General features: G+C 39.4%; 2 protein-coding genes across 4 annotated transcripts in view; one reads left to right on the top strand and one right to left on the bottom strand.

The window, feature by feature from the left end:
- Positions 1 to 405: 405 nt before the first annotated feature.
- Positions 406 to 2917, top strand: cox6b1 (cytochrome c oxidase subunit 6B1). The gene is made up of 4 exons (XM_067435243.1): positions 406 to 641; positions 1246 to 1365; positions 2466 to 2566; positions 2662 to 2917. Exons 2-4 carry the CDS (start codon positions 1260 to 1262, stop codon positions 2713 to 2715), a joined length of 261 nt encoding a protein of 86 aa, XP_067291344.1. The 5' UTR covers positions 406 to 641; positions 1246 to 1259; the 3' UTR covers positions 2716 to 2917.
- Positions 2918 to 2999: 82 nt separating this feature from the next.
- Positions 3000 to 25432, bottom strand: part of LOC137063930 (katanin-interacting protein) — a 29095-nt gene continuing 6662 nt past the window's right edge. Inside the window, exons 6-27 of one of the 3 annotated variants that reach the window (XM_067435238.1) lie at positions 25115 to 25216; positions 24794 to 25013; positions 24422 to 24550; positions 23906 to 24075; positions 23725 to 23807; positions 22338 to 22425; positions 20798 to 21004; positions 20574 to 20711; positions 17913 to 18813; positions 16307 to 17029; positions 15512 to 15720; positions 15139 to 15217; positions 12080 to 12257; positions 11815 to 11980; positions 9842 to 10035; positions 8976 to 9040; positions 8225 to 8335; positions 7972 to 8111; positions 7480 to 7581; positions 6819 to 6979; positions 4175 to 4260; positions 3000 to 4025 (exon numbers count right to left, since the gene is read on the bottom strand). In XM_067435238.1, the coding sequence (XP_067291339.1) occupies positions 3967 to 4025; positions 4175 to 4260; positions 6819 to 6979; positions 7480 to 7581; positions 7972 to 8111; positions 8225 to 8335; positions 8976 to 9040; positions 9842 to 10035; positions 11815 to 11980; positions 12080 to 12257; positions 15139 to 15217; positions 15512 to 15720; positions 16307 to 17029; positions 17913 to 18813; positions 20574 to 20711; positions 20798 to 21004; positions 22338 to 22425; positions 23725 to 23807; positions 23906 to 24075; positions 24422 to 24550; positions 24794 to 25013; positions 25115 to 25216 (4311 nt within the window). In that variant the 3' untranslated portion in view covers positions 3000 to 3966. Of the gene's footprint in view, positions 4026 to 4174; positions 4261 to 6818; positions 6980 to 7479; positions 7582 to 7971; positions 8112 to 8224; positions 8336 to 8975; positions 9041 to 9841; positions 10036 to 11814; positions 11981 to 12079; positions 12258 to 15138; positions 15218 to 15511; positions 15721 to 16306; positions 17030 to 17912; positions 18814 to 20573; positions 20712 to 20797; positions 21008 to 22337; positions 22426 to 23724; positions 23808 to 23905; positions 24076 to 24421; positions 24551 to 24793; positions 25014 to 25114; positions 25217 to 25432 lie in introns of all 3 variants that reach the window. The other 2 variants (XM_067435239.1, XM_067435237.1) reach the window with 2 other exon arrangements.

Genomic DNA, 25432 nt, shown 5'->3' with positions numbered 1-25432 from the left:
GAGAGACCCAGAGCAGAATCCAGTCAGTCAGGGGCCCCTGGGTTCCCAGAAACGGCCCTGTGTGTGATACTAGAGCTATTAACAGACTCAAGCAACTTCTATAAGTATATTTTTACCTTTTGCTCCACATAATCTCTCCAGTATCATCCTGTTTAAAATGAACAATGCACCCCAGTGCAGCAGTTTCAGATATGAAAAATAGTTTCAGTGCACAAAATTAGATTTCAACCAATGCAAGCAAACATAAACACATCATCTCCTCTATGATTATCCACCGATTAAACATTAACCATGCTGTAGGGAACAACACCATGCATTTTCCGGATATGATGACATGGCATGTTTTTTTCCCCTGACGCGGTTACATTAATTCACAAATAATAAATACACGATAAAGCCATGTATTTGATATATCCATACACTGCACATGTGTGCAAGCATATGAGTGCGCCTGGTGTTTGCCTGGTGAAGTACAGTACATCCTATCGCATCTCATTCGTTTCAATGTGACCTGATCCGCCATACCGTGAGTAAAGGACTGCACGAGCGCTCAAGTGCCCTAACTATCACACACAGCAAGTGGATGAGGATTGTGTGACACTGAACAAAAGTCACTTTCAACAGCCAGCCGCCTCACACAGGTAAAACTCATGATGATACAATGCTTTCATTGCATGCGGTAATTTAACGCCTTCTATTGAAAAGCATTATTCAATGTGAGATCAGATATTTATTCTCATTGTAAAAGCGAAAGTGTAACAATGTGTGGTCATTATAATGCCGAGGGCATCACCTATATCAGGTCTATTTAAAATAAATAAAAATAGTATCCATTTACATTAAATAATAAATGAAACATAATACATCAGACGTGCTATTGGAATGTCAATTAGGTATATTAATGTATAGGTATATTTGTCATATGCACGCTTTTCCTGTCCTCTATCTAGGGCCTATCGTAGATATAATATAAATACATTATTCTCGTGACCGATGTAGCCTATTTCATGTTGAATTAAAGCAGCTTTATTGACTTATATGGGCATTTTTCTGAAATATCTCTGCATTGCGCTGCGAGTGACAGATCGATCATCTGTTTTTGAATAGGATGCATTTATTTAAAGTTCGTTTAGTTTCGACTCGAGATACTTATAGTTGGATCTTAAGCCGTTTTGATCTTATGGTGTTACAGATGTGATGTATTGTTTATGAGAATAACGTTAGTTATATTCTGATGTCTTAAAGGAACCGCGCGAGTCATGGCCGACGACATTCAGCAGAAACTGGAGAAGTACCGCACGGCACCATTCGATGCCCGCTTCCCGAACCAGAACCAGACCAGAAACTGCTGGCAGAATTACCTGGGTCAGTCATTATACTGTACACATTATCTATGTGGCTAAACTTGTGTAACGTTGCTGTGTCGGCACATTGTCCTTGTACTAATTATTTAACGACTTTCAGGTGGGTCTACATTTACGTCAGTAATTTTAATTGTTTAATTTAAATTTGAAACTTTTTTTATTTATTTAAAGTGATTTTTTTTAAACAGGACGTACATACCTGTGATATGATATGATGTAAATGTGCAACTTGCGTTCAGTCCTTTCGGATCCCAACGGAAAGTGTTCGAGCGACACTGTTACTATGGTTACCTGGACTCACAACTTTTATGATCAATTCTGTAGGGGTGTTCGATTCCAGGTTTTTTGGAGTCGACTCCGATTCCTGACTCCCTCTGTAGGAGTCTATGGAATCGACTCCTCGACTCCATTTACTTTACATTAAAACACGGTTAGAAATTAGACAAAATTGTAGTTGTTACACACTTAAATAATGTCTTTATTAAAACGGCACAGTTTCAGCGTGGCCGTCCAAATTAGCGATGACTAGAGTGGCTATCAACGTTTACGCATTATTTTACTCACGAAAAAAATCTGTTGTTGAGTGATGACGCTATTTTCAACACCTATAATAAATGTTTCTTGATTAATTAAATTGCTAAAAAAAATATTAAGCAAAAAACATGATTTCCGAAGGATCATGTGACTGAAGAATGGAGTGATGATGCTGAAAATTCTGTTTGATCACAGGAATAAATTAAAATATTTACAATATATTACAATAGAAAACAACTATTTTAAATTGTAATAATATTTCACCATATTATGGCATTTAAAAAAAAAAAAAATGCTACCTTGGTGAGCAGAAGAGGCTTTTAAAAACATAAAATCTTACGACCCCAAACATTTTAACAGTAGTGTATGAACATTTCCACATCAAAATAAAAAAAGGAGGAAATTAAACTTTGCATAAAGATAATGAGGCCTAAAACAGTTTTTCTATTATTTTCAAGCATATTTGAAATGGAACCTGTATTTGAGACTCACCTTCAAAGAATACCATGAAATTACCATGGTAAAAAATTAAAGTACAATTTTTTTATATATATTTTTTGTTTTTAGATTATTATCGATGCCAAAAAGCTCTGGATGCCAAAGGTGTGGACATAGCCCCATGTGACTGGTACAAGAGGGTCTACAAGTCAATCTGCCCTCTTTCCTGGGTAAATATCCCCTCATTTCCAGCTTCTGTCCAAAGTGTAAGCAGCAGAGTTGTGCATAAAGATCATTTACTCTCAATATTTGGTGTGTCACTCAGATCGAGAAATGGGACTCTCAGAGGGAAGATGGCACGTTTCCAGGGAAGATCTGAAGACCGCACGGTCTCCAAAACATTGCACTGCATCAACCGAAACGCATCTGTCTGTGGTAATGTCTCACCCCAGCCGAGCAGGGCCTTATCAAAGCTTCTTTAAAATGCACCTGTCAGGCTGGAGGACGAGATAGATTGTTAATGTCATTCCTTATGTACATGTTGCAGATTCTGCATTAAATTCTCAGGCATTGAAACATGATTCTGTTGTTGTGTGCTTCATTTTTTGCTTGGCATTCAATGGATGTTTCACCCCCCAAAAAACTCCAATGGCATCAGCAAAAAACTAGAGGAAAAACTCCTGGCAGTTCTTGTGCAAAATAAATGGTTTAGTGGATCAGGCTTTATGCTGCAAGTCATAAGCATCTAGGTAACATTCAATAAATCATTCACGTCTGTCTAAACTCAAGTTTTTAAGTGTGACATAACAAGTAACTCCTAATATAATCATCAAATCACACAACGACTGCTAGAACGCTCTAGAATATTCCCATCATGAATTAGGTTTTGGATGAAAACTGGGTTTCTAATGAAAAAAAAAATCACGATTGAAGGTCCAGTTTGCTCAAGGATTAGGATTAATCAGCATTATGATCTGTAGCTATGAAAGTATTACAGACCTCAATATCAGTTTACGCTGCTGTGAACGCTAGCGGCATCAAGAATTACAAAAATAATGTTTCCAATTTTTCTCCCAAATTCAAGTCTTAATTTACATTTACACAGCAAAAACAAAAATAGGACAAACAATAAAGGTATAGTTGATATTTAATAATATTTACAGTGTCTTTAAATTGAGGTAAACTGGCAGCATTTGCATAATAGTTGTAAAAGTGTTTGGAATGAACTGTGAAAGACTTAGAAATTGTGTAAATCTGAAATATTGTTCCTGATATATTACGAAATTTCTACACAATTAGACTGTTGAAATATTTCAAATATGGCTGTAGGATATACAAGCTATAGATTCATATTATCTCAAGTTTAACAGACCTGACAAAGAAATGTTCTGGTGTACATTAATCCAAAATCACAAGACATGGTTGAAAGGACACTTACGTTAAAAGGACTTCAAATATATGACCGTCAAGTGTAATACAACAACATCATAGCAAAAAACAAATATACAGCTGTATAATACAGGTGGGGTGTGTGTGTGTGTATCTGTGTTGAGGTCACTGAGTTTTACAAATATTCCCAGAGGGAAAGAGAAAAAGAAAACCTGTTTTCATAACCCCTGCCGTCTTGCTCTCAGTATCGCTGCTTTCCGTGTTTCCGTGCGTCTGTCATGCAGGTTTTGGGCCGCAGAGCTGAAATTAAACACATTTATTACTCATTCTGAGATTTATTTTATGGTAGGCTTAAGAGGTAATCATAATTGCTTCATCTAAAACAACGGAAGTGCATGCATGTCCTCGTCGAGCTGATTAAACGTGCGTGCCATGAGGATTTTGTGCACCTGGGTCCGCTGTCTGTTTCTTCTTGTGCTGGTGAATGATCTGATTCTCATTGGTCAATTTCACATCCTGGTCCTCCACTTGGCTGCTATAATAACAGACATTCCATCAATGACTTTGAGTGACACGGGCACTGTGTCGAACATGCCTACTTCTGTACTTTATATTAGGTGAAAAAGAGTATGTGAGCTTTTTGAGTATTTATACTCAAAGAAAAAAGAAAAATGTGAGTATTTATAGTCCCCGGATGACCTAATACTTCTGTTGATATTCTGAAGTGTGCATAAGGACACTTTACTATCCCATGAGGCCACGGGAGAGGATTTGTGAATGGCAGTGATGCAACTGACACCGTAAAATCACATGACAATGACAACATGACGGATTTAGTATGTCCATACCACGTACTTTCATTCCATATAAATATACTTACTTGTCTAACGGTCGCAAAGTAAGTTTCAAAAACCAAGTGTAGTACCAACTATATACAGCAGGGGAGTTTAACCCAACTCCTGGAGGACCACTGTCCTGTAAGTTTCAGCTCAACCTCAATTAAAGGAGTCCTATTATGCCTCTTTTTACAAGATGTAAAATAAGTCTCTGATGTCCCCAGAATGTGTATGTGAAGTTTTAGCTCAAAATACCCACAGATATTTTTTTCAGCATTTCAAAATTCACTTTCAAAAACTCACTTTTAAATATACTTTTTTTTTTTTAACTGTTTTTGCGCGTCCCTTTAAATGCAAATGAGCTATTTCGAACTTAATTTAGTATCAATTTATATGTAGTACTATATAGCTTACTGTACATAATAAGGGAAAAATAGTTTGTCTTAGCACTATTTTAAACGTTTCATGGGTCAAATTAAACGTGCTCGCATTCATTAATATTCACTTGTGTGTTCACTTGTATCATTATTCATTAAAAATATTAGGACACCAAGTCCTAATATGATGCATAAGTTATCAACGTTTTAAATCTCACATTTAAAGAAATCTAGTGTTTGATCATATCTAAATATTTATTCAAATGGAAGACCTAAAGCACCTACTGGGTAATGGCATTACAAATTAACATTATTATTATTTTATAAGCAACAAAATAACCAATTTGCCTCTTTAAATTGGAATTCTCTATTTTAACCTTAGTTACTAAACAAATTGAAATATAAATAATACAAATATTAGAAGAAATATATTTTAAGTGGTCATTAATTGACAATAATTATTGCAAAAATAGTATTTTAGTAGCCTACCAAAAGATCTCTTCAAAATATTCAATAAACAGTATTGAACTAAAATATAGAACACTTATTTAATTGAAAAATAGTTACGTGTATGGTCACATTTGTCCATCAATGAGTATGAGTGTGACCAATTAGTTAGGAATACCTGAGGGCTAAATACAAGAATAAAATTAATGTTAACATCTCTATCACTCTCCATAATAAAACGACCCTGTGAATATGGCTGACTTAATAATCAATGCACACTACTAAGCTGTACTGTTTAACAAAACTGGCTGCAAACATCTGTATAGTGTAAACTGTTGTATATCCGCTTAAGCCATTCAAATGCATTGACACAGCGCTAGAATTATTGACCGCTCCATGAGCCACGTGACTGCGCGCGCGCCGGGAGATGAGAGTATGTTGCAACTCCGCTTTTCAACACCTCTGGCTTTAACATTAGCGCCAAAACGCTATTTATTGTTTGAATTTCGAATTAAAACGTAATAATATTAACAAAAAAAAGCTATAGGCCTAGCTTTGTTTAATATAAAAAGCAGGTTTGGCAATTTGGCGTGAGATTAAGTTGGGCAGCGTGAGAGCGTGACACAGAGCCTGAAAGCGTGTGTGTCACGCCAAATGCGTGAGAGTTGGCAACCCTGCACAGGAGAGGATTTGTGAATGACAGTGATGCTGGTGGGTCACATGATAAGGGCAACATGGCGAATGTAGTACGTACTACACACATTCATACTATAAAGAACATACTTTTTTGGGGGTTGCAAAGTAATTACTTATTCAATAAAGTAGCTAGTTACTCTTACTAGGGTCTTACTAGACACTTCCAGGCAGGTGTGTTGAAGCAAGATGGAGCTAAACTGCATGACAGTGGCCCAGCAGGACCGAGTTTGGACACCACTGATATAGTATGCGATTTTGGATAAAGTGAGCCACTTGTTTAAATGAATGCAAAATGCATCATGGGAGAAAAATACAGCCTGAAAGTGAGCCGTTGGCCAAATGAATGAAGATAAGATTGATCACAGAGTCTCATACAGTTTATACACACACACAGTTTCTCAAGTCATCATCTGGTCTGTTTATCATCATGCCTGGGGCATGAGCGAGAGCGATCCGGCCAAACAATTAGTCAGTTAAAAGCAGTTGTGTGTGTGTGTTCTGTCTGAGTTTGGCATTGAGTGCTCTCCTTAAGCTGTGTGTCTGTGTGTTTAATGCATTTATGAGGGTTTCTCACTCATCAATCTTAAACATAGAGGTTACAAAACCCTTACACAATAGAGAACATTTTTGTCTGTAGAAAAATCATCTACACATTGATGAATCAAACTTTTTTTGTTGTTGCATGACCTCAGATCATTAAAAACAAAAAAGCACCATATTGAGTGTTGTGTTTGTACCTGAAAACTGTACTCTTCTCTCGGTGTGTGATTCGCGTGTTGTCTGTGAACAGTATGGTGTGGTGAGGAACGACGGGGTCCAGGGTGGGCAGAATTCCCCGAGAAACATTTTTCACACACTCCAAAATCCCATTATAGACCAACAGGTCATCGACTAGGAGCTAAATCAACAAACACACATAACGGGTCAAAACTGAGAAAGCACATCAGACAGAAAAACAGCAGAATAAACAAGCATACAAACATATTACTGTGTAAATGTCTATGATCACTGAACATTTATACCACAACAAATCTTTGATATTTTGATTCAGCAAGGACTCATTAAACTGATCAAAAGAGACATGATTTTACTAAAAATTACTTTTTCAAATAAATGTTGTTCTTTTGAACTTTATATTAAACAAATAGAATCATGTGACACTGAAGACTGGAGTAATGATGCTGAAAATTCAGCTTTGCATCACAGGAATAAATTACATTTTAATATATATTCAGATATTTTAAATTGAAATAATATTTAACAATATTACTGTACTTTTGATCAAATAAATGCAGCCTTAGTAAGCAGAAGAAGAGTGTGTGTGTGTGTGTGTGTGTGTGTGTGTGTGTGTGTGTGTGTGTGTGTGTGTGTGTGTGTGTGTGTGTGTGTGTGTTTTACCCCAAATTCCTTGACTCCACGTTGTGGTGTTTTAGAATAGTTCCATAACTTAATCATGGAAACAGTCATTGGCTGGTCAAAGATGACGTAGACACGGTTCACCTGAGGAGATGCATAAATGAGAGAGAAGGGGCGTAACAATAAAGCACAATTTTCACCTCTTCATGAGCACATTTTACTATAAATCACACCATTCATAGAAACCTCCAGATGATTCCTATGGGATGTTTTGTGAACCTACACTCTTAGAAGAAAATGTTCTATCTAGCCTTTACAACTTCTTAGAGGTTAAAATCATGGGATCATTTTATGGATTCAGTTTTATTTATTTAATTTTAATTAAATTTAATGAATTGACCAACTCGTAAATATACTTTATCACTAGAAAATAATGGACATTTCCCCTCATTGAGTCAAGAACCCTAGAGTTCTATGAAGAATCCCACTGAACCTTTTTTCCCTAAGACTGCATGATTGCAGATTTGTCCTCACCAGTCCAGGCAGCACTGGTGCGAGCCACATGTGTCTACCATCATGTGTGTTATTGATTCCATCTATCAGTTTATCAGGTGTGCGGACGTCACCGCACACGTTATCTAACACATTAACACTGTCGGGGAACGCTGCGATGTCTGTGTAACAAACTGTTAAAGAAGCAGTGTCGTTAAGTTCATTAGTTATGAAACAAATTAATAATATATTTATATATGTGTGTGTTTGTGTGTGTGTGTTTTCATAAGGATACTGTTGTCACTGAGCGGTATCTTCTGGTTGTTCTGGTCATAGAACTCCAGTCCATTAAGGCCGATGTAGTACGGGTCGCCCCACGTTGTCAACAACTGCAACTGGAAGATAACTGACACAAATTCAGTCAGGGAAAAACTCAAAATCTCAAACACAGACATGATCCAAATGCATGGATCAATGGAAAAATGGAAAATAGCTTTTTTAACGACAATACAAGCAAGGTTAACACTAGTAACAGTATTAGTCATAAATGTAAAGTTTAAAGCATTTTTAAACAACCTCTATGTAAGAAATGTATTTTAATTAATCATAAAATGGCCCTGATATGTCACTAGACATTATCATGTTAATTTCAAATACTTATATCACAGACAACAGTAGTCCGGCCAGGATATTGTCATTTAAAAGTTGTTGTTGCAGCCCTCAACTGATGTTGATGTTGACATTTTTGTGTTTTGGCCATGAAGCTCAGCCCTCCACTTATCTACCAATCACAAAGTAAGTAGTGTCGACATCTGGGTTGCCAGATCTGCTCTAGTTAGCACAGCTGAGCTACAAATGTTCTTGCTGATCCTGCATCCAATTTTGGCAACCTCGAGTCAGGGGGAGGGGGAGAGGGGATACACCGCTCTACAGTCATTTGAAAGTAATTGCAGTACCAGTTTTGGCCACAATCTTACAAACACTTCCTTTAAAGACTCAGGACAGATGTAATGTGAGGAACTGATATTTGTAATGAGTAAGGATACATCCACATGGCCTCAGTGGAGCCTCATAATCCATACTGGCCAACTCATCTCTCCGTGTCCCACTCCTGAAAGCACACATTGTCTTAAGTTGTCTTATTATCTAACATTGTTTTAAAGGGATAGTTCACCGCTTTTTCATATTAAACTATGTTATTCCCTTAACTAAGACGAGTTGACACATACCTCTCTCGTCTCAGTGTGTGCTCTTAATCTCTCTGACGCGCGGTGACGATCTGATAGCATTTAGCTTAGCCCACTAAGCACAGTTCATTCACTATGGTACCAAACAGAGATCAAGTTAGAAGCAACCAAACACCTCCACGTTTACCTATTTAAATACAGTTACACCAATAGTTGAACAATCAAGTATGGTGAAATAAAATAAAACGTGGTTATTTTCTAAGCGGATTAAAAAGGAGAACTATAATGTATGGCGGAATAGCACTTCTGAGAGTACTTTGAATCGGCGCAGTAAAAAGTCCCGGCCGAAACATCTTCCCTCACATCTCCCCCTCCCTCTCTCATTTCTGTCAATAGGGGGGAGGGGGAGATGTGAGGGAAGATGTTTCAGCCGGGACTTTTTACTGCGTCGAGTCGAAGTACTCTCAGAAGTGCTAAAAGGTGTTTGGTCGCTTCTAACTTGATCTCTGTTTGGTACCATAGTGAATGAACTGGGCTTAGTGGGCTAAGCTAAATGCTATCAGATCGTCACCGCGCGTCAGAGAGATTAAGAGCACACACCGAGAAGAGAGAGGTATGTGTCAACTCGTCTTAGTTAAGGGAATAACATGGTTTTATATGAAAAAGCGGTGATAAGTATCCCTTTAAGCAAAGACACCTGTAAGAATATCCAAAGCTTGCTGTACCGGTGAGCATGCGTGTCGTCTGTGATTTTGCTGGTGGCCGTGAGGGCGGAAGTGTTCATGTTGCACTGAAGGTAGTCCAGGAACAGAACTTCCTGTGCGAAGTCGAAGTGGCAATTACCCGGACCCTTGCGAATGAGAAAGCCCTCAAGAGGAGAAATACACACTCCGTCCAGGAACACATGCACAACCTTCACCTGGAGGACACACACACAAGCACATGATGTTTATTATTATGCACTTCCAGATATCATTGTTCATGTAGTGTATAATATATATGTTTGTGAATGTAAAACATCTGCAAGGTTTCAAAGATCGCAGTTGAGGAAAAATTGATTATCTCTCAAAAAATTGTATTATTCTTGAGCTGCCTGAAACATGTCATCAGTAATTCCAGTCTTACTTCCTGCCTATGGTCTTTATTGGCTGCCTGCGAAAGTTTACTTTGCCCCGCTCTTCAACACTGCAGTTGTAGCTGAGACTGGAAGAGTTTGGTTTGTGTTGTTCATGTCGAGAAGACACAGTTTTCTGCTGCCAAAGCAAATCTACTTTGATACACTTCCAAAGATTTAGGACTCAGATTAATAAAGTAAATCTGATGCCACTGTTACTGTTCATATCACTGTAAGTAGTCCACCAATCACAACAGACTGGGCCATTTGACCAATCAGAGCAGAGTAGACCAATCACAACAGACTGGGCCATCTGGCCAATCAGAGCAGAGTAGACCAATCACAACAGACTGGGTCATCTGACCAATCAGAGCAGAGTAGACCAATCACAACAGACTGGGTCATCTGACCAATCAGAGCAAAGTAGACCAATCACAACAGAATGAGCCATCTGGCCAATCAGAGCAGAGTAGACCAATCACAACAGACTGGGTCATCTGACCAATCAGAGCAGAGTAGACCAATCACAACAGACTGGGTCATCTGACCAATCAGAGCAGAGTAGACCAATCACAACAGACTGGGTCATCTGACCAATCAGAGCAGAGTAGACCAATCACAACAGACTGAGCCATCTGGCCAATCAGAGCAGAGTAGACCAATCACAACAGACTGAGTCATCTGACCAATCAGAGCAGAGTAGACCAATCACAACAGACTGAGTCATCTGACCAATCAGAGCAGAGTAGACCAATCACAACAGACTGAGTCATCTGGCCAATCAGAGCAGAGTAGACCAATCACAACAGACTGAGTCATCTGACCAATCAGAGCAGAGTAGACCAATCACAACAGACTGAGCGATCTGGCCAATCAGAGCAGAGTAGACCAATCACAACAGACTGAGCCATCTGGCCAATCAGAGCAGAGTAGACCAATCACAACAGACTGGGCCATCTGACCAATCAGAGCAGAGTAGACCAATCACAACAGACTGAGTCATCTGACCAATCAGAGCAGAGTAGACCAATCACAACAGACTGAGTCATCTGACCAATCAGAGCAGAGTAGACCAATCACAACAGACTGAGCCATCTGGCCAATCAGAGCAGAGTAGACCAATCACAACAGACTGAGCCATCTGGCCAATCAGAGCAGAGTAGACCAATCACAACAGACTGAGTCATCTGACCAATCAGAGCAGAGTAGACCAATCAGAGCAGAGTAGACCAATCACAACAGACTGGGTCATCTGACCAATCAGAGCAGAGTAGACCAATCACAACAGACTGAGCCATCTGGCCAATCAGAGCAGAGTAGACCAATCACAACAGACTGAGTCATCTGGCCAATCAGAGCAGAGTAGACCAATCACAACAGACTGAGTCATCTGGCCAATCAGAGCAGAGTAGATCAACTTTTCACAACTTTTTAACCTTGCATGTAAACGTATTGTAGGAGACCCCAGAACAACATTAGGAACCTTTAAAAACAGCACTTTTTAAAAACAGTCAATCCCAGTTGTTGAAACAGGAAGAACGATGCACTGAAGCTTGGTTGAATATCAGAGAGCAGGTTTCTCACCCCTCTGTAAGAGTCTTCGGGCGATTTGTTGTAGTTCCATATTCTGAATCCAGCGATGGTCTGCGGCTGATCGAACCTCACGGTGAGCGTGTGATCAGAGCCAGATGTGAAGGGAATCAGCCACATGTGTTTATCATCTGTCGTAATATTCATCCCATCAAACAACCTGAGAGAGAAAGAAAACAGCACTTTAATCACCCACAAATACTTCCCATTTTAATGATATAAAGAACGCCTCTGCGAGAGAAAGGCCAGATTCACTGACTTGTCCAGAGTTCGAAGGTCATTGCTGTAATCTGGGAGGTCATTGAGGTCACTGGGTGACGCTGTTACCATAGAGACATCAAGAGGGATACTCTCACCGCCCTTACCAACGACCTCTAACCCCGTCAATCCCATATAGTGAGGGTCCCCCCACGATGACATCAGATTGACCTGCAGAACTACAAACACATCAGAGTTAAAGTATTCAACTCAATTCACAATCACATTTATTTGTGCAATGCTTTTCACTATACACATAATTCTAAAGAAGATTATGGAAATGCACGAAATAATGGTAGAAAATAAACATTACACAGTTAATATAACCAGCTAGATAATAAAAAATATACTTTAAACTGTATTGGAAAAATTATGAAAACTGCGATCTATTAAGCTACAGGTTCATTTTGGAAGAACCTGCAGATCTTTAGTCATCTAATAATTTTTTGTGTTTTATTTTGTGATGTTTGAGCAACTTATTATGATTTGTTAGGTCAGGGCCGGCGTTTGCTATAGACGAGCTAGGCGGTTGCCTGGGGCGACAATTGTGTTGGGGCGCGAGCGCACTCTAGTGCCGCCCATTACTTCCCATTAAGCATAGAATCGGAACAAGCGAAATACAACATAATGTTTATTAAACATGATCATTATATGGCGCCCCGTCAGCCACACGTTTAATTACTTATCAACCTGATTATTAGATTGAATTGAAGGTGATTATTGATTATTAGTTCAGGCGTTAGGTCGGCCAAGCGCTCATCTTGCACGTTCATCAAAAATGAGGCGTATAAACCATAGTCTAATCCCGCGGGTGCACAGGGACGGAAAAAGAGAAAGAAAGGAAGAAAATCGAAAGAAAGCCTAGTATAGAGGTTAGTCTTCTTGTCTCAGCCAATAAGTTGTCAAACAAAATAAAATTACTTAGTATTATTATTATTATTAATATTGTCACCAAGCTATCACTTGCTAGTTTTCTACATATTACTACATATTGCATACATAACTTCACTGACAATAATCTGCAGTAACCTACATGGATGTAATTTAAATATCAAAAGTCCAGTTCGTTATAAATATGGATAAAGTATGCACGTTAGTTATGAAAAGTATGCAATCTACATGGGCGTCGGAAGCAAATAAAAAGTGGGGCCTCTGGTTTTTTTTTTTTTTTTTTTTTACTGGAGTGATAGATGCCATACAATTTACATTAAACACCAAAATGATGTGTTTTAGGCTACTTAAAGATTGATTTGGCTAGACAAAATTACAGAAATCACCGTACTCTCTACAGTGGCTGTAGTGTAGGTAACAGGCATGTCATCAAGTATTGACGCATATCGATCAGAGGATCGAATCCGCCCTTTTGCCACACTCGCTCTATTCCCTTTTCCCATCACATATCAGATCAGAAAGGCATTTATTTTCAATAAAAAGTGAGAAAATATTAGAAAAGCGGAAATAAAGCATTTAACGTGTTTAATAATGAGTGCTTCTCGGTTAGGGGTAGGCCTAGGAAAACAGACGTGCTGAATTAGAGACAATAAAAGTGAGTGGAGTGGGGCGGGGGCGCGCAAAAAACTCCATCTCGCCTAGGGCAACCAAAGAGCTAGAGGCGGCCCTGTGTTAGGTATACTATTGAGAGCTTTTGAATGTTTATTCTTCTAATCATGTTACTTGTAATCATGTTTCTGATCTTGATTTTTTAATTACCATACATTATACATAAAGCAGTTGTACTTTTATAAGTGTGAGGACACTTTTAATGTTTTTACTTGAAGTATACATTGATATTTATATGGATATGGTATTATTTCTTTAAACTAGTGTGTTCATACATTTAATAATTTTGAGGATTATGATTTATATTTGGAATGTATACTTTTGATGGCTTTCCAATACATTCAATAAATAATGTTTATATACATACACCGATCAGGAATAACATTATTTCTAATATTGTGTTGGTCCCCCTTTTGCTGCTTAAACAGCCCTGACCCATTGAGACATGGACTCCACTAGACCCCTGAAGGTGTGCTGTGGTATCTGACACCAAGATGTTAGCAGCAGATCCTTTAAGTCCTGTAAGTTGCGAGGTGGGGCCTCCATGGATCGGACTTATTTGTTCAGCACATCCCACAGATGCTCGATTAGATTAAGATCTGGGGAATGTGGGGGCCAAGTCAACATCTCACACTCGTTGTTGTGCTCCTCAAAACATTCCTGAAGCATCTGTGCTTTGTGTCAGGAGCATTATCCTGCTGGAAGAGCCACAGTCACCAGAATACCGTTTCAGTGAAAGGGTGAACATGGTCTGCAACAACGCTTAGGTAGGTGGTATGTGTCAAAGTAACATCCACTTGGATGGAGGACCCAAGGTTTCCCAGCAGAACATTGCCCAAAGCATCACACTGCTTCCACCGGCTCGCCTTTTTCCCATAGTGCATCCTGGGGCCATGTGTTTCCCAGGTAAGCCACCCACACACACACACGGCCATCCACGTGATGTAAAAGAAAACATGATTCATCAGACCAAGCTACCTTCTTCCATTGCTCTGTGGTCCAGTTCTGATGCTCACGTGCCACTGTTGGGGCTTTCGGCGGGGTCAGGGGTCAGCATGGGCACCCTGACTGTTCAGCGGTTATGCCGCCTCATACACAACAAACTGCGAGGCACTGTGTATTCTGACACCTTTCTATCATAACCAGCATTAACTTCTTGAGGAATTTGAGAATTGCTCAAGTTTGTTTAAGTGGACCACACATATTTTTACATTCATAAGTATTTATTATACGATTGAAGTATCTAACTTGTTATTTGATTGTCTTCAATATACATGTATAATAATGATAGTGGTGAACGTGTTTTAGGATAGTGCAGTAAAATGAGATCAGGTGCAAAATCTATATATAGACAATGATAATGATGTGATTTCAAAAATGTTGTCTTTGTGCTCAGCACTTTTGTATTTTTACGGCCTCTGAATAAAGACTTTTGAAGATTTCTCGGAGGACATTGTGTGTGGGATTTGTGTTTGTGTATTGTGATTGACCGATACTCACTGCCGCCAGTGTAAAGTCCAGTTGTCTCCTCTGCAGCATCACCACACGGTTCAGCCGTGGGGATGCAGTCCAGATCCATCTGAAGCAAAACATAAGTTACATTTAATAGGTGCTATTTATATATTTATTCTGTATTTATAGTAGCAGTAATTCGATTTTTATACTACATTTTATTTTCTCCATTCATAATGTCATGCATTTGGTTTCATGCAACTCAAACAAATCGCATCTTCATGTCCAAAGACATTCCTTTTTTACACTTTTTTTATTTGTAAATAACTTCATTATTCATTTCTTTAAATAAAATTTTGAAAGGTTGCCAAAAGTATATTTGAAACGACCACTTCAAAAGCAGCATCCCCCTGACACACACCGGCGTATCCTCCTTCCTGAACCCGGCCTGTGTGAAGGGTCTCTCCTCTCCTTCACCGTCAGCCGTGCGTGGCCGTTGCAGCTCCTCTTCCTCGACGCTCTGCCTGCCCATCTCCATCTCACCCCCAAACGTGTCGTCAAACTGCGCCATGGCCTCAAGGATGTCATCATCCGTGGTGAACAGGATAGTATCTCCGAACTGATCCAGTGCTGAAGAAAACAAAACCATGATAGGTTTACATTTATTAGGGGTGCAACAATACACTCAAGTCATGATATGGTTCTATACACGATACTGATCTCACAATATGATACTCTCATGATGATTTAAACAGCCAAAATAGAGTTATAACTGTGACTTCTTAGATATTTCTTCTAAGAAATATGATAAACAGAAAAAATACTGGTAACACTTTAGAATAATGGTCATTAGTTAACATGATTTAATGATGAACTGCACTTACAGTATAAAGCATTTATTTATCTTTGTTAATGTTAATTTCAGCATTTACTAATGCATTATTAAAATCTTGTTAGCATTAGATAATGCCATGTGAACTAACATGAACAAACCATGAACAGCTGGATTTCTATTAGCTAGCGTTAACAAAGGTGAGCTAATACAGTAACACATACAGTACAGTAAGTACTGCTCATGGTTATTTCATGTTATTTAATACATTAACTAATGTTAACTAAAGACCATTATTCAAGTGTTACCAAAATACTATTGAATAAAATGCGAAATTTGGCATTACATCAGGAATTTTCCTTCGGATTATCTTTTTGTCCATACCTCCTGAGAGCGTTCCCGAAGCTTTGGCGATCTCCCCTCGGAAGATGCAACGTCCATCAAGAATCATTTCCATTTCTCTTGCTCCTCTGAACGAGTGTATCCTTGACTTGTTGTAATTCCAAACACGGATCATTGCCAGGCAACATTTAACACCCAGATCCACGGAGATGACGTGCCTGCGGCCCGGGGTGAACGGAGCCAGCCAGAGGTGCATGTCGTCCTGAGTCCGGTGTACGCCGTCTATCAAATTGGTAACGACCCGTGGGTCTTTTCCGTAGGCCGGCAGGATATTAATATCAGGCGGATCGGCCGTGATGTGGATTGGTTTGACCGGCTCACCGGTGGAGGTAAAGATCTCGATACCATTGAGGCCGACGTAGTGACGGTCACCCCATGTGGACAAGATGTTAACGACGAGGTGGCGACCTTGTGGGAGAACCGGGATCTCGAAGTCCTCGTCAGGGTCGCGAGGGTCATCTTCAGGGTCCTCAAAATCAGGCAGCGATGGTGCGGATGGGCGTCGGGCGGAGACGGGTGTGGGACGGGACTGACGCTGAACAAACTCATCAAAAATATCGCCCTCCAGTCCCATGTTGGAGATTCGCCCTCGCTGACACTGGTTAAACTTTGTTAACGAGTCCCATGATTCCATTAATGGGTCATCCGTTTCACACCAATGAGGTTTGAGTCTTCTGTTACGGCCGGATGCTGGGCTGCTTTCCTCTACGGGAACAAGAACAAACAGATGAACAAAAAAAGTAGCCATAAATGTACAGAAAGACTAATCATTAGCTCTAAGAAGGTGCATAAATCCATGACAAAGTGACATTTTCATCTTTAGAATAAAGTGCACTATAAAACCAGGAGATTATGTAAGTAATCAATAGGGTAAAATTTAAAGATTTAAACTTGATTTTAAAATGTAATTTATAGTCATTTTAATAATTTTATTGAATGGTCTAAAATCACATAAAATATTATTACTAGAGTAAAAAGTATTATTACTTATTAATATTATAACTACTATAACTAAAACTAATATTATTATGATCATTTCAAATTGTCTTGATATCTATTTATCACTCAGTGAGTTTACATCTATATCTTTTTTTTCTCTCCACAACATTACCAGAAAAATGTAATCAATAATAATATTCACTATTATACTAGACTAACCTATTGATTAAACTTACTATACATGTATACACTACTATATCTTTACATCTATATATTTTTCTGTTCTTTTCTCTCTCCCTTTATTTGTACTTTATTTGCATCTCTCTCTCTCTCTCTCTCTCTCTCTCTCTCTCTCTCTCTCTCTCTCTCTCTCTCTCTCGAAGAAGAAGAAGAAGAAGAAGAAGAAGAAGAAGAAGAAGAAGAAGAAGAAGAAGAAAACGCATTTCACATGCTTGTTAGAGAGCTCAATAATTAATGTGAACATTACATCCATAATAAATACCACAGAATAGCTACCTTTTAATTTAGGCCCCATGAAATGGTTTTGCTAAGACATGATTTGCGCAGCACTAACCTTAATCTTGCATACTACTCTAGACGGCTAGTATGCAAATACAGATGTATCTTTGGTGAACTTTGAGAAATGCACCTGTTGTGGTGAAGTCGCTGCTGCGGTTCGGTTGCATTTTGTTCACAGATCGTGCCGACCCTCTCCTGCCACTGATGGGTCGCTCCGCCCTCTCAAACTGCTCATCCCACAGGTCCAAATCCTGGTCCAACCGATCACTCAAGTGTTGCTCTAAGTGTGATTCTTGTTCTGTCTGCATGCTCAGGTCCCTCTCATGTTTGGCCTCTAGCCTATAATTCAGCCTCAAATCAGGGTCCAAATCCAACGAATCAGAGCTGAATTCACCAGACACTGTCCTCTGCGGCCTCTTGTGGCTCGAGGCCTCTTTGCAGGCACGTACAGGGTTGCATGAGATTTCAGGTAGCACTGAGTGTTTGGATTTGCGCTCGCATGCATTCTGCTGTTGGAGCCACTGAGGAAGCTCTCGCTCCAGAGATCCTTCTGCTTCTTCCGTTAAGCTCCGATTCACAGGCTGGAGCCAATGTGGGATCCGACTGGAGGATGGCTGCGTGGTCACCGTCTTCATCGCCTCCATGTGTGGAGACCCGTCCTTCCGGTCAGAGGGTAAAGAGAGATCCAAAGGGGGCGAGTCTCTTTCTAGAGAGTCTCTTTGCATGGCCGCCGCACAGCTGCCAGGATCAACTATGTTAGTGGCACTGTCTGATTTGTCCTGGCTTGTTTCTACTATTGGGAAATCAGCATTTGACTCCTGAGGCTCATGGTCATGTGGGCTGAAGTCTTGCAGGCTGTGTCCTGAAGAGACAGGGCTTGGAGAGGTGCAGTCTGGGAAATGTTGTTCCTGGAGTTCAATCGAGTTGCTGTAGTCAAAGACCTGGTTACCACAGCCCTTCTCCAACTGACCCTCGAAGGCCAGAGTGCTGTTCACATACAAGCGGACATGCCGAGCGCCCACGTCCAGATCCTGTCAGAAAAACACATGCATATTCAAATGCATCACTGTATGTGAAAGTTACCAATGTTCATTTAATCAATCAATAATTATCATTATATCCACATCATTACTGGGGAAGAAAATGCATTTCATGTGTTCGTTAGACGTCAGTGATTAATGTAAATAGAAAAGCTCCCTTTTAACTGTCGGCCACATGAAACCCGTTTTAATTCATAAAACAATTTAATCAATCTTTGAAGATATAATTAAATGAAAATATAACAATTTACAACGAAACATTGCATTTTTTTGTCGAACAAGGTGCTGCACAAGTTATTTGAACAAACTCCAAACTATAAGTGATAGTAATAGTGATGCTTGACTTAGCAAACACTAAATACTGAAGACTAGGATTGAAATAAAAAAAGATCCAGGAAGGGAATCTGTACATCAGGAATAGCAACATTCACACAATCTCTCACACAAGCACAGAAGTCACACCCTACCGTTGAATCTCTCGGGATCTGTACATCAGTTCATGTGTAAAGAGATGATGAAACTTTGCTTCTGTGCCGTAGACGTGTGCAGTGATCAGACTGACGGAGGAGCGCTGGTGTGGGGGAGCTAAACTCAGCTAATCCCTACAGCTAATCTCCAACTGTTCTACATACACACACACACACACACACACACACACACACACACACACAGCCCCTAAACCTACCCATCACAGGAAACATTCTGCATTTTTACTTTATAAAAAAATTCATCCTGTATGATTTATAAGCATTTTAAAAAATGGGGACATGGCCAATGTCCTCATATTGCACCCTCTCCTTTAATACCTGTGTCATACCCATTGTTTCATTATACACATTTGTGTCCTCATATGTCCCAAAAACATGCCCACACACACACACACACACACACACGCACATGTCGTGTTTCCATGTTTTATGGGGACTTTCCATAGGCGTAATGCGTTTCATACTGTACAAACTGTACATCCTATCCCCCTTACACTGCCCCTGCCCCTAAACCTACCCATCACAGGAAACATTCTGCATTTTTACTTTCTCAAAAAAACTCCTTCTCTGTGATTTATAAGATGTTTTCCTCATGGGGACCTAAAAATGTCCCCACAAGGACAAGGATTTCGGATATTGCCATCTTTGTGGGGACATTTTGTCCCCATAACGTAGGGATTACCAGGCCACACACACACACACACACACACACACACACACACACACACACACACACACACACACACACACACATGTTGGTCTATGTGGTTTACAGGGACTCTCCATAGGCGTAATGGTTTTTATACTGTACAAACCGTATTTTCTATCCCCTTACACTGCCCCTGCCCCTAAACCTACCCATCACAGGAAACATTCTGCATTTTTACTTTCTCTAAAAAACATCATTTAGTATGTTTTTAAGGCCATTTGAATTATGAGGACATTTGATATGTCCTCATAAACCACATTTATAGTGTAATACCAGTGTAATACCCATGTAGTTATACAAATTTGTGTCCTCATAAACCACATAAACAGGCTCACACACACACACACACACACACACACACACACACTCTTTCACTCTCTCACACATACAATGGCTTTATATGATGAACAGATTTAAAACAAAGCGCATACTGTAGTAAACGTGGACATTAAAATACTTGCGTGGTGCGTGAAAATAACATGAGAGTGAGTAAATGCAGTTGATTTCAGTAAACACTCACAATTCTGGCTGTTTGTACTGTCGGCTGTACTTACGTTAATGCTGTGGTTATAATTCCAAATTTTGATCCGAGAGATGTTGAAGTCTGGAGACCGTTCCACATTCCTGATGATAAAATACAGCTGGACCGGCGGGTGAAACGCACACGTCCACATGTGACGCTCTTTTGTGGTCTGAACGCACACAGAATACATTCTAATTTCATGCTTTAATTATTATGAATTATTGGGCTACAGGAGTAAAGTACACAAATACTTACTTTCGTTTTCCCGTTGACAAGGGCAGCAAGATTCCCGGGCTGGTCCGAGTTTCGAATGTCCAGGTCATGTGGAGACACGTAGAGTTTTTGGTTTTGAGGGCAGAAGAACTGAACTTCTGTGATCCCGACCTGGCCCGGATGACCCCAGTTTGACAAGATCTCCATGGTAACATAGAGAGTGGGCGTCACCTGCAGAGATACGTCTTTCTGCTGTCATGGAAATAAAGATCGTATTGAGTTTTACGAATCATACACTGGACTTTCATTCCTCAACACGCTCGTAAATGCATCCATTATAACTACCAGGAGGATTGCAGTTTTTGTATAATCTTCATATATTCATATATTTCATATATTTTGTTTCATGTTTTTATACTGGTACCTTTTAGTAAATATAATTTTAAGTGCTAATTGTGTTTTAAAAGTGGTCTTTTTTAAACTATTGTTGATTTTGCAGTAAATAATTTGTATGTAATTTATAACAAACTGGTAGGGCTGGAGAGATTATATATATATATATATATATATATATATATATATATATATATATATATATATATATATACCAATCAGGCATAAAATTATGACTACTCACTGGTGAAGTGAATAACTCTGGGTGGGATATACATCTCCACTATATGTTGACGTGTTAAAAGCAGGAAAAATGGGAAAGCGTAAGGATTTGAGTGAGTTTGACAAGGGACAAATTGTGATGGCTAGACGACTGGGTCAGAGCATCTCCAAAACTGCAGCTCTTGTGGGCTGTTCCCGGTCTGCAGTGGTCAGTATCTATCAAAAGTGCTCCAAGGAAGGAACAGTGGAGAACCGGCCACAGGGTCATGCGCGGCCAAGGCTCATTGATGCACGTGGGGAGCAGAGGCTGGCCCGTGTGGTCCGATGCAAAAAGCACAAATGGTTCAGGAATGGTTTGAGGAGCACAACAACGAGATTGAGGTCTTGACTTGATCCCCAAATTCCCCAGATCTCAATCCAATCGAGCATCTCTGGGATGTGCTGAACAAACAAGTCCGATCCATGGAGGCCCGACCTCGCAATTTTACAGGATCTGCTGCTAACATCTTGGTGCCAGATACCACAGCACACCTTCAGGGGTCTAGTGCAGTCCATGCCTCGACTGGTCAGGGCTGTTTTGACAGCAAAATAATTCAGTGTACAGTATGCGTACAGTGAGTATCATCTGGCCACACAGCGGTGGAATGTTTTGACGTTACGTTCAGTCTGTATTTATTGTGTGATGCATGAGTGTGAGGGAAACAATCCCTACAGAGACAATCACAGAATATGACAGAGCTCGTGTTTCAAAGCGAAACACACACCGGAATGAATAATTCACAGAAAACTGGCCGCATGTAAATTACGTTAATGATGCAATTTCACATGCTGCAGTATATATGTGTGATATATATCCAGCCCTTCCAGCTGGTCAGCATCATGGCCAAGCTGGTTAGAGCAGGTAGAACAATTTCCAAGGTCCAAATCAGATAAATTAGACATTAAATGAGATATTAGATATACTCACAGCGAGATTGAAGCTGCTGCTGTCAGTGAGATCAGACTGATCGTCAGCATCGATCCTCTCGAGAGCCTTTAACAAACACTTCTGCTGCCTGAGAGACAGACAAAGTGTGCATGTTTTAAAAAAATTAAACCATTTAGTTGCATTCAGCTGTTCATAACTAAATATTGCTTTAGTCTTTTTTTTAAATTAAAATGACCATTTTATTCAGCAAGGATAAAAAGTGACAGTAAATACATTTAATTTATAATGTTACATTAGATTTCTGTTTCAAATAAATGCTGTACTTGTGCATCAAATCCTCATATCAGAATGATTTCTGAAGGGTCATGTGACACTGAAGACTGGAGTAATGATGCTGAAAATTCAGCTTTGATCACAGGAATAAATTACATTTTACTACAGATTCAAATATAAAACTGTGTTATTTTAAATTGTAATACAATTTCACTTTATTACTGTTTTTACTGTAGTTTTGAATAAATAAATGCAGCCTTGGTGAGCAGAAGAGACTTCTTTCAAACATAAAAATCTTACCAACCCATCTTTTTAACGGTAGTATATACAGTTGTGCACAAAAATATATTATACACCCCTTGCAGAATCTGTGAATAATTTTAACAAAATAAGAGACATCATACAAATTGCATGTTTTATTTAGTAAGATAAAGAGTTCACTGATGCTCCAGAAGGAAACACAATGCATTGAGAGCCAGAGGGCGAAACGTTATGAACTTGAAGATCAAGGTAAATTGTACTTAAAGCTACACTGTGTGATATTTTCCCCCATCTAGCGGTGTAAAGGTATATGACCATCCAGTGAATAATAGTTTTTATGTCCCTCTTTGGCTAATGTACTTTCAAGATGGAGGGGCAACATGGCGACCGGCATTCGAACCCCTCACCCGTATGTATTTTCAATGGCATATTATAAACTTACGAGAATACTTTATTACTCGAAAGAAGTAAATATACATTAAAGAGCACATAATAGTTTTGTGAAAACAAGTGTTTTTAGCTAAGAATAAACCAAAAAAGTTACACAGTGTAGCTTTAATTTGTCTACCGGGAAACATGTAAGTATCTTTTGTTGCTTCTGACGGGCAGTACTAAATTGAAAAAATTGGTATTTAAACAAAATACTAAATAAAAAATAACATGCATTTTGTGTGCTTTCTTATTTTGTTAAAATTATTCACATTTTCGCAGATTCTACAAGCGGTGTCTAAACATTTGAGCAATACTTTATATATTTAGATTTAATGCTACCAGTCACACATACTGAGATGCCAGATTAGTAATATAGCTGCTTTTTGTTACTTTAAGTAACTTAAAGATTGAAAATTAACCCTGATGTCTGTTACATACTGTAAACTAGAGGAATGTATACCTGGGTTCCATGAGAGCGATTCTCCGCATAGCTCTGTTAACCCGATACTGATCGTCATCATCTTCTTCTTCCTCCTCCTCCTCCTTAAAAACATGCAGATATACATTTTACACAGTCATGTAAATTAGGCTATATTATCTATAATTTACATATAAGGCATTTTTGAGTTGTGAAGCTCTACCGGCACGTGCTGGGCCGTGCTCTTCTCCTGTCCTCTCTGCCGGTGTGTTTGCAGCGGCGTGTTTTCTCTCTGCAGAGCCTGAAACACACCGACAGCCATCTCGTCTGAATCTCTCTCCTCCTGCACCTTACGAGCCGCAGACAGGGGTCGCTCTATACGACTGCTCGGCCCTACAAGAAAACAAACCATATTCAGTGCATTGATTCCAGTAATTAAAGCTGAGAAAAATAATGTAATAATAATAGTAATAATACTTTTACTAATTAATCTTAATGTCATGTCATTTTCAGTTGTGCAGTCCTACTTTAATAAACACTAAATACATAAATATTTGATATATTTCAATTATATTTAACTATTTGAATTAATAATTTGTCACTGAATAAATTATATTTAATCTAAATTTCATCTGCAATCTGTTTGCTGCAGTGCAGCCCACACCTGATGTTCATATTTCACTATAATTTGCTAATGTTTGCAAGCATATACTGATGAGTAAGTGTGAGCGATGCTTACGTGACATCGCCTGTCTACTTTCACATGCTCTCTCGCTCGGTCTCCTCACAGTGACTGGTTTGGTAGGGATGTACGACTCCACGTTGTCCTTTCTTTTAGCTGAGAGACAGTGTTCAATTTTTCGTCCACCTGCACACAAAAACTAATTGAAAATATGGACTATTTCCACTGGGTTAACTTCATTTTGATGGTTTGTTCACTTGAAGAGAAGTTAGATACTTGTCTGGTATATGAGAAATCAAGAACAATAACTTTTGTTTTTTTAATAAATACTGCAAATAAATTTTTTAAGAGCTCCAGGTGCTTTTTTAAAGGGCTTTGCACTTGCAAATGTTGTGATTGTTATGACACTTTGCTGTCAGAAATCATTACCTTGTGAGGAGGGGCCAAATTCCAGCATGATGAGGTCACCATGCCCAAGCTGCTTGTTGATTGGCTGGCTTGCAGGTTGGACAGGAAGTGTGAGGTCAGGGAGGCTGTCGCTGCTCTCCTCTCTCTCGATCTGTTCCTCGATCCATTCCTCCTCCGACTCCTCTCCGGCCGAGTCTCGACTGCTGCGCCTGACACTCACCTCCAGGCTGCGACGCAGGGCCTAAGACACAGACAAAGCACAAACTAACATTTTTAGGTGAACTGTGCTTTAAAGAGGAAGGTGTATATGGTCAAAGGTTGAGTGTGTGACATGCTCCTGACCTTGACCTGGTCAGCATTCAGAAGAACCCTGTCGACAGGCTCCGGCTCACTGCGCGACCTCTGACTGAGTGAATGTGTCACTTTACTGCTTTCATGAGCAGACTGAGAGAAACACAGAGTGAAATACAGCAAAAGTTTTAAAATGCTTTAACTGCTGGAAAGATTTTCAGAATGGCATTCAACCTGATATGTTTTAAATAACTCTGCAGTATATATAACGGACAATGTCTACTAACTTCTGTATTTTCTGGATAAACTACTTTTGCCAAAATGTACCAGGACACATTGTATCCCATAATGTGCTGGTCACAGTATTGG

The sequence above is a fragment of the Pseudorasbora parva genome, chromosome 24 (genome assembly GCF_024679245.1).
Source record: "Pseudorasbora parva isolate DD20220531a chromosome 24, ASM2467924v1, whole genome shotgun sequence".
Lineage (NCBI taxonomy): Eukaryota > Metazoa > Chordata > Actinopteri > Cypriniformes > Gobionidae > Pseudorasbora > Pseudorasbora parva.
The sequence above is the reverse complement of the archived record's forward strand: the minus strand, read 5'-3'. Positions and strand labels throughout refer to the sequence as shown.

Coding starts and splice junctions, on each gene's coding strand:
- cox6b1 (XM_067435243.1), top strand. CDS start 1,260: ATGGCCGACGACATTCAGCAGAAACTGGAGAAGTACCGCACGGCACCA. Junction 1,366..2,465: donor CTGCTGGCAGAATTACCTGG/GTCAGTCATTAT, acceptor TTTTGTTTTTAG/ATTATTATCGATGCCAAAAA. Junction 2,567..2,661: donor CAATCTGCCCTCTTTCCTGG/GTAAATATCCCC, acceptor TGTGTCACTCAG/ATCGAGAAATGGGACTCTCA.